General features: G+C 38.4%; 1 protein-coding gene and 1 pseudogene across 1 annotated transcript in view; both read right to left on the minus strand.

Moving 5' to 3' along the window:
* Window positions 1-15,051, minus strand: part of Kcnmb4 (potassium calcium-activated channel subfamily M regulatory beta subunit 4) — a 59,922-nt gene that overhangs the window by 25,789 nt on the left and 19,082 nt on the right. Inside the window, exon 2 of the mRNA XM_027923326.2 lies at window positions 4,904-5,031. Coding sequence (XP_027779127.1) covers window positions 4,904-5,031 — 128 coding nt within the window. The remainder of the gene's footprint in view (window positions 1-4,903; window positions 5,032-15,051) is intronic.
* Window positions 5,282-5,565, minus strand: LOC114088341 (reactive oxygen species modulator 1 pseudogene; annotated as a pseudogene).

The raw sequence follows: 15,051 nt of genomic DNA on the forward strand, positions 1-15,051 counted from the left end.
CATGCATTTTTTCTCTCTGTTTCAACTGCAGCTTGTGTGCCAATGATTCCCAAATCTGCACAGCACTGTTCCTGATCTCTTGCTTCTTTTTTTTTTTTTAATTTTTATTATTGGTTGTTCAAAACATTACATAGTTCTTGACATATCATATTTCATACATTTGATTCAAGTGGGTTATGAACTCCCATTTTTACCCCGTATACAGATTGCAGAATCACATCAGTTACACATCCACTGTTTTACATATTGCCATACTAGTGTCTGATGTGTTCTGCTGCCTTTCCTATCCTCTACTATCCCCCCTCCCCTCCCCTCCCCTCTTCTCTCTCTACCCCATCTACTGTAATTCATTTTTCCCCCTTGTTTTTTTTTCCCTTTCCCCTCACTTCCTCTTATATGTAATTTTGTATAACAATGAGGGTCTCCTTCCATTTCCATGCAATTTCCCTTCTCTCTCCCCTGATCTCTTGCTTCTGAACCAAAGCATCTTCTGGATATCTTACGAGTCCCTCTAATTCAGCATATTTCCAGAGCTGGACTATCCTTTTCTCACATTCAGTCAAATTTGACACCTTCCTTTGCCTCATCACTTACACTGTCATTAAACTTTAAAATGTCTTTTTATAGAACAATCCCTGTTCATTACTTCCATCTCCACTACTCAGTTAGGCCCTCATCAGGACTAGTAGATGGTTAATTAAAGGAACTCTGAATATCAGACTAATTGAATTCCAGGTTTGTTTGTTTGTTTTAACTTAATAGCTGTGTGCTTTGGGTAAGTTATTTAACTTCTTTAAAGCTTGGTTTCCTCATCTGTTGAGTGGGACTAGCACCTAGAACTAGTGTAAGAAATTTCATGATCTCAATAAAATGTCATTCACAATGGCTGGCATGTGGTAGCCACTCAAAAATGTCATTTTTCTCACATCAGTATTCTCCTTCCTGCCTGCCTTAACACATATTTCCCGTCTAATGCTCATTCAGCTATACCAGTTACTTCCTAAATCATGTCAGTCTTTGATTAAAAGTAAAAAACTCTGCATGCATTTTTATTGCCTATATTTAAAAGACTGTCTCTTAAAGGCATTAATGACTTTAGAAATCTAACCCCAAGCTACCTTTCCTGATAAAAACTCCCCACTGCTTAGCATATAACATACATATCTAAGATACCTAGTTAAGCCTTGCTTTCTTTATTGTAGTCATCCCATTCTCAAGATCTTCCCTTATTTTTTTTTTTTTAATTTTGTAGTTGTACATGGACAGAATGCCTTTATTTTATTTGTTTTTTATTTTTATGTGGTGCTGAGGATTGAACCCAGTACCTCACACATGCTAGGCAAGTGCTCCACCACTGAGCCACAACTCCAGCCCAAGATCTTCCCTTATTTCTATATTTTTGGTACCACCAGGGATTGAACCCCAGGGTGCTTAACCACCAAGTCACATCCCAGCCCTTTTTATATTTTATTTAGACACTGAGTGTTACTAAATTGCTGAAGCTGGCTTTGAACTCACGATCCTCCTGCCTCAGGCTCCTGAGCCACTGGGATTACAGGCATGCACCACTGTGCTCAGATCTCTTTTACTTCTAGGAGGGGAAATCGTATTTATTTTTGCATAAGCACCTGTTTTCACCAATGAATACAAATTCCTTGGAAGCAAAGAACCCTCCCTTATTAACTTGGTACATCGCATTCATTTATTCACCAAATATTTATTTTGAGAGCCAGGCACTGTGTAAGCATTAAGGAAACAACCACAAAGAATGATTGACCCATACCCTTAACAAGTGTATAGTGTGGTTAGGGAGATAGATACACATACGATTCCATTAAAGGGTAACAGGTGAAAGGGCAGAGCAGTGCTCTAAATCCTGATCATATGTCGGAATTCCCAGGACTGAATTGTTTTCTCAGTACTGCAAATTAAACCCAAGGGCCTCTACCACTGAGCTCTTTCTCCAATTCTTTTTAATTTTTATTTTGAGACAGGGTCTTGCTAAATTGCCCAGGCTGGCATTAAATTTGCAATCCTCTTACCTCAACCTCCCAAACCAGAGATTACAGGTGTGCACCATTGTGCCTAGCTGAATTCTTTTAAAAATGCTAATGCCTTTGTTAACTACAAAAGATGCTGATTTAATTGGCCAGTGGTGTGTGTGTGTGTGTGTTTTTAAAGCTGCTCTGGAGCAGTTATGTCAAGTGAGTGTTGCAAACCTCTGGGATAGAGTTGTACACAGGAGACTATGGGACATGAGAGACTCATCTGGTAGCTGGCACTTGGGGTTGTCCTTCCTTTCTCCATGTGACTTAGGAGACAATGTCCCACCCTCCACTCAGGGGTAGATTCTGATTGTTCTTTTTGTGATTAGTTTAGGTAGGCAAAGGAAACTCACTCTGAACAAGGATACAGAGTGGGAGGCTGACTGTGCAAAGTTGGAAAAAGGTTTCCTACTCCCAAGGAAAATATGCCAGGAAAAATATACTGTTTCTGCTTCTGGACAATGCTGTGTCTGGCTGTAATATCTGGAACTGTAGAAGTCATACTGTAACCACAAAGGCAGAACTGAAATCCAGAAAGGAGATGGGTTCTGGTTGATGCAATTGTCAGTCAGTGCATCAGACAACCCTGTTGTCAGTCTACCTGTGCATTCCTTCATGTATGAAGGTAATTTTCTAATTGTTTATACTATTTCGAATACGAATACACTCTTTACCTGTAGCAGATGGCATCTCAACTGATATGCAACTAAACCAAAGTTGGGGATCAAGGAAAGGAGTGTAGTCCAGAGAAGGTGATATCTGACAGGAGTCCTCAGCAAGGCAGTTGAGAGGCAAAAGCAGCAAATTAAAAGACACGGGTATGAAAGTATGAGATATTCTTGAAACTGTATAGTTCAGAAAGCTACTGCAAAGCGTTTAAGCAGGGAGATAAGGCTGGGGGGTGGTAGACTGGGTCAGATTTTGCTGTGGTGGATTAAATATGGCCACAAATCCTTTGCAGCTCTTCCTAACAGGAGGAGTCATCTGTCAATATGCCATGCATCTGGCTGGCTTTGTGACTTGGTTTGACCAACAGAATACATAACGAAGTTATGTTTATTCTAATTCCAGAGCTGAGGCCTGCCTCTCCTGAATGCTGCCTAGAGGCTACCATGCTACCATGAGGAAGGTAGTTTAGCCCACTGAAGCATGACAGGACAGGTGGAGAACAGAGGTGGCCCCTCGATACCCAGTGCCACCTGCTGGGCCGTGAGGGAAAGGCCATCTTGAACCATGCGGCTATTTCCACCATCACAGGACTGAGTATGAGCCCAGTGAATCTAGAGTAGTAAGAACTATGACATCACTGCTGCATTAGCAGGGTTGAGAAATAATGGGGAACTGAACTAAGGCAGTGGTGGCAAGAAGGCACAGAAAAGTCATCACAGAAGTTTGTAAAATCCACATGATGGTGAATACAGGTTAAAGAGTGTAAAGGAGGAAATAAATTAGGTACCAGAGTTTTCTGGGATAGGTAAACAAAGGAATGATGGCACCAATCACTAAAGGAGAGATCATGGGAGGAAGAGAAGGTTGGAAGTAACTGGAGTACGCCCAAGTGGAGATGTACAGAAAAGGAGTTTTAAATATTAAATAAATGTTTGAAACATAAATTACTATGATTAATCTGGGAGAATACTGAAGTACTGTAGTCCAAGGAATCATCTTGATTTGATCTGTATGGCAAAATTTGAGTGCCTTCTAAAGCAAGTAAAGTTTTCAAAAACTTTTATTGGTGTGTTATAATTATACTTAATAGTTGGGTTAACTGTGATATATTTATATATGCACCTAGCACAAATTCATCTCTTTCATTCCCTCATACCTCCCCTTTCCCTCCCCTCTTCCCTCCTCTGGTCACTTTCTGCTACCCTACTGGTATCTCTTCTATTTTCATGAGGTCCCTTTATATGAAAGAAAACCTAGGAACTTTTTAGAGTCTGGTTTATTTCACTTAGCATGATCTTTGGTTCCATTCACTTTCCTGAAAATGTCACAATTTTTATAATTCTTTATGGCTAACTAAAACTCCATTGTGTATATATCTATATCTATCTATCTATCTATCTATCTATCTATCTCTATATATATATATATACCACATTTTCTCTATCTACTTTTTTGAGGGACACCTAGGCTGGTTCCATAACTTGGCTATTGCGCATTGTGCTGCTATAAACATGGGTATGTATGCACAGCTTTAGTATGCTGACTTTATTCTTTAGGATAAATACTGAGGAATGGGTCATAAGGTGGTTCTATGCCTAATCTCTTGAGTAACCTCCAAACTGATCTCCACAGTGACTGTACTAATTTCCAATCCCACCAACAGTGTATTCTTACCAGCATTCATTATTTTTTATATTGTTAATGACTGCCATTCTAACTGGAGTGAGATAAAATCTTGGTGAAGTTTTGTAAGTCAAGTAAAGTTTTAATGGTGTGAACTCATTCTATTGACACTTCATCAGAATATAAAGGAAAAGGAAAGTTTAAGAGTCTGTGCAATCTGAAATGCTGATAAATCTGCACACTGTTTAGCTTATGTGCTTTAATCTGTAATCTCAGAGCACACTTGTAGCATACAGTGGTCCTATACAAGGCACTGCTGCACTTTTCGGTATCTCCAGAGGGTAAGTTCTATTATACAAGTTCTCTCTGTTTCTTTTCTGCAGATTCTCCTATCCTATAGAGCATGAAGGGGTCTCCATATGCTAGAAAGAATGAAGACTACAGCTAGAGAGAGTCTACTTCCAAGGTGCATATTTTGTCAAGTGGGCACAATATGTGATTTGCCAGTGTAATAAATTACGCAGGCTACAGACAACATCAATATCCACAAGTAAATACTGACTTACCTTTGATATTGGTTAAAATAGCAAGTAAATGGCTGGGAACCAATCTCATCTTTCCAGTACTGTTGCCAATTCATGACACTTTCCAAGTTCTTCTGATTTTCTCTCTTACAGGGAGGAATATAGGAGCACTAACAAAATAGAACACAGAAAGTACAGCTATTATTCTATAGAATATTAAAATATACTCCATTTTTCTTCAAAGATGTTCTTTGATTATAGTGCATGGCTTGAGACTGATAGGAAAGCACAGATTGATAGGAAAGCATAACCAGGGCAACTACTGCCCTGGTTAGCACTGAATGCCCATCTTTTTTTTTTTTTTTGTAGTTGTAGATGGACCAAATGCCTTTATTTTATTTGTCTATTTTTATGTGGTGTTCAGGATCGAACCCAGTGCCTCACACGTGCTAGGCAAGCACTCTGCCACTGAGCTACAGCCTCAGCCCCTCGAATGCCCATCTTGATGGCCACAAATGTGCCAACGGTGTCACCACTAGGCATTAGGGTTTTCACAATGCTACCCATCAGCTCCTGCTCAGGTGTTCTAATCATGAGACAGGAAAAATTGCCAAAGAGAGCCCTAGCCATCATACTCTTACCATCTTAATATGGTCAAAGTAGTTGGATTGGGACTATCCACAAGGACCCACAGCAATTGGCATCTTGCTTGTGGCCTTGGCTCCTGGTCCATTTTTACAGGGAGATGGCACTGTGCAGATGTTAAATCTAATTTAAACCTAATTTTTAAATACAACCAAATTGAAATTGCTTCACTATATTTCAAATTTCCAATTTGGTACAATGGCAAAAAAAAAAAAAAAAGAAATAAAAAAACCCTCCAGTAACTAAAATACCTTTAGCCATTAGGATATAAGGACATTTCATAAACAAGGAATTACAATCCAATGACAAATTAAAAGCATAATATATCTTCTCTTCTGGGGAGCCTGCCAGTCAACAGAGGGAGTGGGGGAAAGTTCATTTTTATCATCAATTCCTATCTGTGGACCTTGGCATTTTTCTCTTCCACTTTTAACTATTAAATCAAGCTCATGCCTAGATCTTCTCCAGATCCTACTTCTCAATCACTGAAACTTAAGTTTTCTTTTCTTACATTCTCTTAGGCAATGAAATCAGCAGAAAACTTCCTTCAAGCATATAATCAATGTATTTTGCTAACTGATGTTTTTTCCTAGCCATGCCGCTGACAGAGTAAATCTCTTCAGGGGGCTCAATTACCCTAAACAATACAGATTCAGCACCACTGAAAAACTGATTTTAACTCCAGTTGTTAAAATGAGCCCTAAACATCCTAGGCCATTTTCTCCAATTCAGACTTTTATAAAGATGAAGATGATTCCAGCTTATATTTATTATTTACAATATGCCAGAGACTGTAATGAGTACTGAATGGGACAGAACTCGTGTACATTTTTTTTCTTTTCTTTTTTGGCACTGAGGATGCTTTATCACTGAGCACATCCCCAGCCCTTTATTGATTTTTTTTAAAAGTATTTGTGTAAATATTCTGCCATTTAATTAATTAATTAATTTGTTTATTTGTTTATTTTGGCACTGGAGATTGAATTCAGGGGCACTTGACCACTGAGCCACATCGCCAGCCCTATTTTGTATTTTTTTAAATACAGACAGGGTCTCACTGAGTTGCTTAGTGACTCACTGTTGCTGAGGTTGGCTTTGAACTTGCAATCTTCCTGCCTCAGCCTCCCGAACCTCTGGAATGAGAGGCATGACCACTGCACCTGGCTTTTTTTTTTGAGACAGGGTTTCATTAAGTTGCTTAGAGCCTAGCTAAATTGTTGAGGCTGACCTTGAACTTGCAATCCTCCTGCCTCAGCCTCCAGAGCCACTAGGATTACAGGCATGTACCACCAAGCCCAGCACTCAACGTATTTCTTACAACAGCCCTCTAATGATCTCCATTCTATAGATGAGGAAATTGAGATTTCTGTCAGGTCTACAACTAGAAATAGATCCCAGTGATTTTATCACATTCTACTCACAGATGTTTTACCAAGGTGTCTGATATCAAGAAGCAGAAACACAAAACAAGACAAAGCATTAGCTTTAGAATACAATTTGAGTTACATTCTTTTACTTATAGCAAATCATTTTGCAATGCCTTCCCATTATTTCTGGTGAAATTCAAAAATTTGAGCACTATGTACAAAACTATGATCTGGCCCCTGTCTGGTTACATCTTCATTTAATCCTGGGATACAGCTAGACAGAAGCCACAAATCTGCCACATGCTGTGACATTTACCTGCCTGGCACAAACTTTTATCTCCTTTCAATGTCCCTTTTCTTTCATCCCTTTCTTTGGAGTCAGGTCTAGTGTCACCTCTTTGGGGGACCTTTTCTTTTTGCTGCCTATTAGGTGCTCTTCCCCTGTGCTACCCCATGATGCACATCTCATGATATCACAGTCAGAACCACAGTCTCACACTGCCTGTCAGCCTCCCCTGGGAGCTGGCAGGTTGAGAGCAAAGGACTGCTGTTTTTCTTTTCTGTCTTCACACTGAGGACCTTCTAGAAATGATGCAGTTTCAAAAATGTTTGTTGATTTAATAAAGGTCTTCTGTACATTTTTTATTCAAGATGATAAAGCTATTTTCAGTAAATACCTTAAAAATATACAAACAGTGTGCTTAAATTTTTAATATATTTGGTTGTTTTCTATTATATAAAACAAATTTACAACATGTTATACAAATACTATTTTAATGACTGGACTACTGTGCACATATAGTGTCACTTTTATTACTAGCAGTAATATAAAGCTGTGAGACAGATTTTGAGTTCTTCCAATGCTGCACTTAGGCTTAGAAGCAAAGGAAACTAAAGGATTTAGTCCTGTGATTCATTAGGTGTTGGGCTTTGGACAAATGTCTCCTCTTTTCTGGATTTCATTTTTTCTAACCTGTAAAATCTCCAAAATAATTTCTAGCACTACATTTCAATGACTACATTATTGGAGACACATCAAGAGAGAACCCAACAGAAGACAGGACTACAAACACTATTGCAGTGATTTTCCCAGAAGAGATCCTGCCCACTGGGGAGGGGCTGGGAACCCTGATGAAGCCCCCAGACTCCAGCCAGCAAAGGAGATCAGTGTGGGAGGTCCCTCCCTGGAGGTCTGGACTTTGCATTAGAAAAACATCCATAAGAGGATCGTGATTTTCCAATTGCTTAACTTTATACAATGTGTTGGATATTTCCTTTCTATTAAAATAATTTCTTTCTATACACAGTCAATTAGTTTATAAAGCAAGAATAAGTGCCCATTTATTGTGGTATTTCTAGGAAGGAGAAATTTTCAGTTTTGAAGGAAGAAACTGTGGGGTATAAATGTCCCAAAATTCATCAAAGCCCTTTTAGCAATGGTTATCCCTGACACAAGAGGTAGACTCAGTATTTCAAAAAATGATAATTAACAACCAAAAGTAATTAAAGTATATTTAAAATTTTTGAAAGATAACTCAATTTGAATTCTTTACTATTCAGGTTTTGGGGGGAAAAATTGTTTTAAAAGAAATGTGTCTACAAAATGCCAATTCTAAGATTTGACCGCATGCATGTTTCTGAAAACAATCAGACAAAAACTTTCACTGAGTGTGGAAAGTTTTGTATTAGATATGTTGAGCTTTCAAGTGATCAATATATATAGTTTCATGTGAAACAAAATATATATATTTCTTGGCTTTAGGAAATTTAGAGCTAGTGTGGATAGATTCTGAGAGCAAAGACCTTTTTTTTTTTTACATTGCAGAAAATAACTTGACAATAAAATTAAGTATCCTTAAAACTTATACTTAAAATTAAGTATTCTGGATTGCATTCTTTTCAAAGAATATCGTAAGTTAAATATCATGTAACACTCTAAAAACTTTGTAAAACACTGTCTTGAAAGGAAAAATTTCAAGACTAAATTTTGTGTTCTTAAGAATCATTAATGTTATATTTTCTCAAATCTTTTTTCTCCAATTGATTTGTCCTTAAATTTTCTGTGAGGCCTATTGCAGATCTTCCCTATGTCCCTTCTCAATTCTACGCAATAGATCATTATAGATGGTAAGAATTTTAAATACATTAGAAATGAAAATTCAAAGCAGTGTTCTAGAGAAGCAAAACTGGGAAAATCAACCACAGACTTCTTTCTAGGTCATTCAAGTGTGATGGTTTTCCATTCTCTGTAAGAGCTCCACCATGAATATATCCCTCCTTTGGTGCGGGGGGGGGGGGCAAATAATAATCTACATCATATCATTATCATCATCACTACTTCATCATAATGATTAACATACACTGACTTTGTGTCAAGCATCTCATTAACCCAAATAAACAAATATTATAATCATGCCCTCTGCATAGATGAGGAAACGTCAAGACAGAGAGATTTAAGAAAACATTCCCAAGATCACCATGGCAAACAATCTGGGGCTCAGACTGCAGAGTGTTCTTGACACTGTTCCACACTACCTTCCACATTTCTGTCTGTAGAGCTTCCCATTTCTCTCTTTTGGAGTTCCCTGATCTGGGAGATGCCCTGCCCTCTGCATGCCTCATCTGGAGAACCAGCATACTGTTTCTGTGCAGCCTTTCATTTTCCTGATCAGTTCCAAGAAAAATGCACTGTGTTTGCTCCTGCCTCTGTCTTCAAGTTTGGATTTTGGCGCTATGGATGTAACTTCATTTAGGTGAATCTGCAGACACAGTGCCTGTGCTCACGGAGGACAATATTCCCTTGGAGAAACAACTTCACACAATTCTGATATGTATCATTTTTTCATTTGCAAAGCATTTCCCCACTTCTAATACCATTAACACACACACACACAAAAAAAAAACCTTCAGAAGAACCTGTGTTGTTTGCAGCCAGAACTTGGATGAGATCACTTTTTTTAAAAAAATCAGGAGAAACTAGGTACAGTGGCACATGTTTATAATCCCAGCAACTCAGGATGCTGAGGAAGGAAGATTGCAAGTTTGAGGACAGCCTTAGCAACTTAGGCAGACTTTGTCTAAAATAAATAAATAAATAAAGGATTAGGGAGTTGTTCAGGGGTAAAGAGCCCCTGGGTTGGATCTCTAGAAGCACACATACCAAAAAAGCAGCATGCAATAAAATATAGTTGTTTAATGCCTATCTTCTAGAAAAAATTTTCCCACATTTTTATTGGTGAATTATAGTTGTACATAATGGTGGGATTTGATGTTACATATTCATACACACACAATATAATAATAATATTTGGCCAATATCATCCCCATTATTTCCCCTTTCCCTTCTCTTCTCCCTCCCCACCCCTGTTCCTTTCTTCTACTAATCTCCCTTCAATTTTCATCAGTCCCTGCCCCCTCACCTTTCTTTTCCTTTTTTCCTCTCTAATTTCCACATATGAAAGAAAATATATGACTTCTTCCTTCTGTAGGGAAAAAAATCTTTTTTGATTTTTTTTTGCATTCATGAACAAAATTGATGGAACTGAGCAATATATTCCAAATTTAACATAAAAACCTCCACTAGGTTTATTAAGACACTATAATAACTCAATGTGGAATGTTTGATTGTGTTATTACTTATTTTTCCATTATCTTATTTTAGGTTTTATCAATGTTTATTACAGCATTCTTTTCCGGCCCACCACAATGCATTTACATTTTTACGAGAACCTTTCTTGAGTGGGTTCTTTGTCTTGAGTATCTTGAGGACTGTGTTTTTATCATGTGGGCAGAGTAGGCAGAATTCACTTTCTTCTTTTTCTGAGTCATTTTAAAAAAATTATTGCTTAAAACATGTGGTCTATTTAACTAAATATTGGGGCTTGGATTCTATGTGAAGTATTATCTAAGAAATAGAAATGGAGAAATTTTTTCTCCAGTGTTTTTTCTTGATTTCACTTAGGGAGGACATAATGAAAGACGTAATACTAAAGTGGGTTTTGCTGATTAAATACTTTCCAAATAAATTTAGTTAGAAAATGAATTCTTAACATATTATCTACTGGAACACAGGTTTAATCATATTTTATATCATAATCCCTCCCTTTTTTTGAAATCCTGTAATAACACTTTCAGTTATGATTTGTAATTCTAATGATATTTTTGATGACATAAACATATAATCAGAAAAGCTCTGTGGAATAAAAAGTATAACTGAGCCATTTATATACTCCACAATGTTTCAAATGTCATGCACATGCACGCACCCACACAGAGTCCTTATGAATGTAGGTTAATTGAAGAAACACATACGAAATTATACGTCAGCTAAAAAATTAAATTCTAGGGCAGGTGGTTCTAGAATGCATATCCATATCTGAAAAAGCTAAATGAAGATGATGTTATAGAAGACTCTAAAGGTCAAATAAATGGCTCAGAAAATGTGAAAAGCAAGGCTAAGAACCAAAGCTAAAATGAGCTCTTACGGTGGTACCCAGCCTAAGACAATGTTTGTCAAAGTATGTTCCACAGAACACTTGGCTTGCTTGTCAAAAAGATCCACCCTCCTGGTAGTCTGATTCATTAAGATGGGGAATCTGCATTTTTAACAGCTCTTGCCTCAGAATGACAGATTTTTAGAATTGATAATTTACGCAACAAACCATTCTTGGTTGGTGAGAACTAGATAAGATACAAAGATTAGCTATTACTCACTCCCTTCTCCCTCTGCACCTCCCCAAGAACATACGCTATAGTAATGGTAGCATATCCACAAAGGGCTTTGTGACTAAAAGAGAGGATGGGAATATTTTAGCTGTGGGGGGATGAGAGAAGGCTGACTTTTGATTTTTGTCATTAAGGTTGAACAGGAATTTGCTCGTCAGAGAATGGGTTGGGAAGGTGACATTCCAAGAAGAAACACAATGTGCAAAGACTGCGTGTGGATGTTCCAGAAAGACTGAGTCATCTAATGTGCTTGAAGAAGGGGCATGGGAGATGGTATTGGAAAACGACCAAATGACCTGGCCTGCTACTCCCTAAAGAACTGCTCCTCTCTCCTTAAATGCTTCTGTGACGAGTTGTTCACTCCCCTCCAGATAGTATGCCCACTCACCCACCAAGCGTATAGATGCCACAGCTACTTTTTTTTTTTGGTAATTTAATAATATTCATATAACTTTTTAATTCAGGCAGACTGCTAAAATTGGTGATATTATTAAAACTGAGAATGACATTCCACCTTCAAGGGAAGAGTTCATTTAGCTTTAGAATTAGAAAATAAAAACACACTGTCTTTGCCAAAAATAGAGGCTGAATCTAAATAGAAGCAATCAGACCAAAACAAGAATTTTAATCTGGATGAAGCTCAGTAGTTATTATTTATAATAAGCATGACAAGACATGCAAAAATTTGTTCAGTAGCTTATGCTTCCAATTCTAAGTCCTTGAGGAAGAGCTTAGGGTGTGTCTCAGTGGCAAAGTGTGTGCTTATCATGTGTGAACCACTAGGCTCAATCCCCAGCACCAAAATGAAATTTAAAAAATCCTTATGGAGATGGTCAGTACTCTTTATGACTATATAGAGCATAATAATGAAGTAAAAACTTGTTCTGCATGAAGGGAACCAAGAAACCCTATCCATGATAAGTTTCCTAGCATCAGGATGGAAAGATGCATTGATTTAAAAAAAGAAAAAACGGGGCTTCTATTTGTAGCAGGATGTGTTTTCTAAAGATTGCTGTGCCAATAAACATTCTGTCCTATGCACTCGTACAACTTGATGTTGGCACTCCTCTACTGAGAGGTGGGGGTCTATCTTCTCTTCCCTACAGCATAGATAAGGTTGTGATTATAGCAGAAATGATGCATGCAGTGTGACTTCCACGGCTCAATCACAGAAAGTGACAAAGCTTCTGCTTTCATCTCTTCTCTTGGGAATGCTTGTTCCTGGAACCAAATGCTCTTCTGTGAGGAAGCCCAAACTAATCCATGCAGAGAGATCACATAGGGAGACCTATATGGAGAGGAACTGAGGTCCCCAGCCAATATCCAGCATTAACTGACTGATTATGTGCATAAAAGAGCCTGCAAATGATTGCAGCCTCCGGCCTTCACGTCTTCCAACTGGAACCTCAGATCATGGAACAGGGATAGACTATCTTCTTGTGCTCTGCCTAAATTCCTGACCCACAGAATTCATGAACATAATAAAAACAATTTGATCCACAGGGACTTTTCATAGTGGTTAATGGATTATGGGACACTGAGGACTAAAATAGGTGGAGACCTTCTGAGGTTCTCTTTGATATATCTGAAAACAAAAACAAAAAACCTTGAGTTTTGTTGAAGAGAAGTCTTACAAGTCAATGTGATATAAGAGATGTAAGGCAGGACTCACACTTTATACCTCTTGGAATCCCAGGCCCAGATAGCCTTGAATGAAGGCAGGGGTGGGGTGGGGGGTGGCTGCTTATCTCTGAAGAAAGACTCTTCTTTCTGTGGCAGAACATTAAGTAGGGCCCACTGAACATGGTCTAACTTTTTTCAGTGGAACATACTGACATTTACCAGAGTAACTGTGCAGCGGGGAAAGGGCAGACATTTAAAGTATTATTGGACACCGGTTCTGTACTAACTCCAGTCCCTAGGGACTCTGTATGACTGTGCTCAGAGCTGTGCTCAAGGAGACAGAGGAAAATGGGATTTTGGCCTAAGTTGGTGCCATGTTATCATTCACTCCTGAAAACTAAGAAAACTAAGACTCCAATTTCATGATAGGCCCAGTAAGTCCATGGACTTTCCTGTGGTTGTTCCTACAGACCTTGAATGGACAGATGCTGTACATATGTACATGAAGAGAATGATTATACATGCAACTGCCCTAACTCACATTTTGACCCTCTTACTCATGGAGTAAAGGATATTATGGTGGGTAACTCTGAAAGTACCCACTTCTTCCCAAAATAGAAAATGAATAAGCCAATTCTGTATCCCTAGGGGAAGTCACAGAGGTTAGAGTCTATCTCACCCTTATTAAACTAGCATATTTGACTCTTGAAGAAGGCAGACAAGTCTTGGAGAATGACTGTATTGTTAAATGAATCAGTAGTGACTCCAATTTCATCTACTGTTTCAAACTCAGTCTCTACTGGACCAAATAAACTATGTGTGGTATTATTCTATGGCTATTGATCTGGCAAATACTATTTTCTCCATCTTTGTGGACAAAAAGTACAGAGGCAGTTTGCTTTCACCTAGCAGAAATGGTGTGAACTTTACTGTCTTATTTGAGATTGCATCAGTTCTCTCTGTTATGCTCTAGTCTGCAGGGACCTTGACCCCTGCACAATCCCACAGAACATCACTTTGTCTGTAAAATGATGATATCATGCTGATTGGGCCTGGAAAGCAGGGAGTACAAAGTGTCCTAGATTCCTTGGTAAAGCACTGATGTGCCAGAGAGTGGAAATTCAGGGACTGACCGACCCCTCAGTAACTCTTTTGAGGGTCTACTGGTTTAGGGAATTTCTGGAAATTCCTCCAACATGAAAAGCAAATTGCTGTTATCATTCACTCCTGAAAACTAAGAAAGAGACACAATGCTTTCTGGCTCTCTATATTTTGGAGGAAACACATATCAACATTTGGGACTGCTACTCCAACCTATTTACTGAGTAACCCACAACCTTGCCAGGAAAACCTGCTCCAGGCTATAGAGAAGGAAGAAGTCACAATTCAGCTCTATAGTCCAATGCCTCATACAGTTTACAAGAGGTCTGCAACAGATCAGGAGAAATATGGAGCCTACAGAGAGCCCCGATGGTATAAAGCAGACCTATCCTTTCTTTGGCAAATGACTATTCTACTTTTGAGAAACCACTGTTTTGTCCCAGGAGGATCTGAATGTCTGACCATGAAGTTGGGATTTACAGATCAGAAGCAGGTCTTGCAGGCAAGTAAGTGTCTAAAGCAAATGGCTCAACTCAACTTCTCTTTCTGTACTACCACCTTCCCCAGCTGCAATTTTAATATAGGCCTGTTTTTCTTTATATGTATATGTATACTCCCAGATGACTCTGCAGCGTGCTAGGGAATAAGTAAAACCTATGATCAGTTTTGATGGGTGAAACAATTTTGCATTCAGTGAGCATAATTTTGGACAGAACATCTGATTATTTA

Source organism: Marmota flaviventris, chromosome 3 (genome assembly GCF_047511675.1).
Source record: "Marmota flaviventris isolate mMarFla1 chromosome 3, mMarFla1.hap1, whole genome shotgun sequence".
Lineage (NCBI taxonomy): Eukaryota > Metazoa > Chordata > Mammalia > Rodentia > Sciuridae > Marmota > Marmota flaviventris.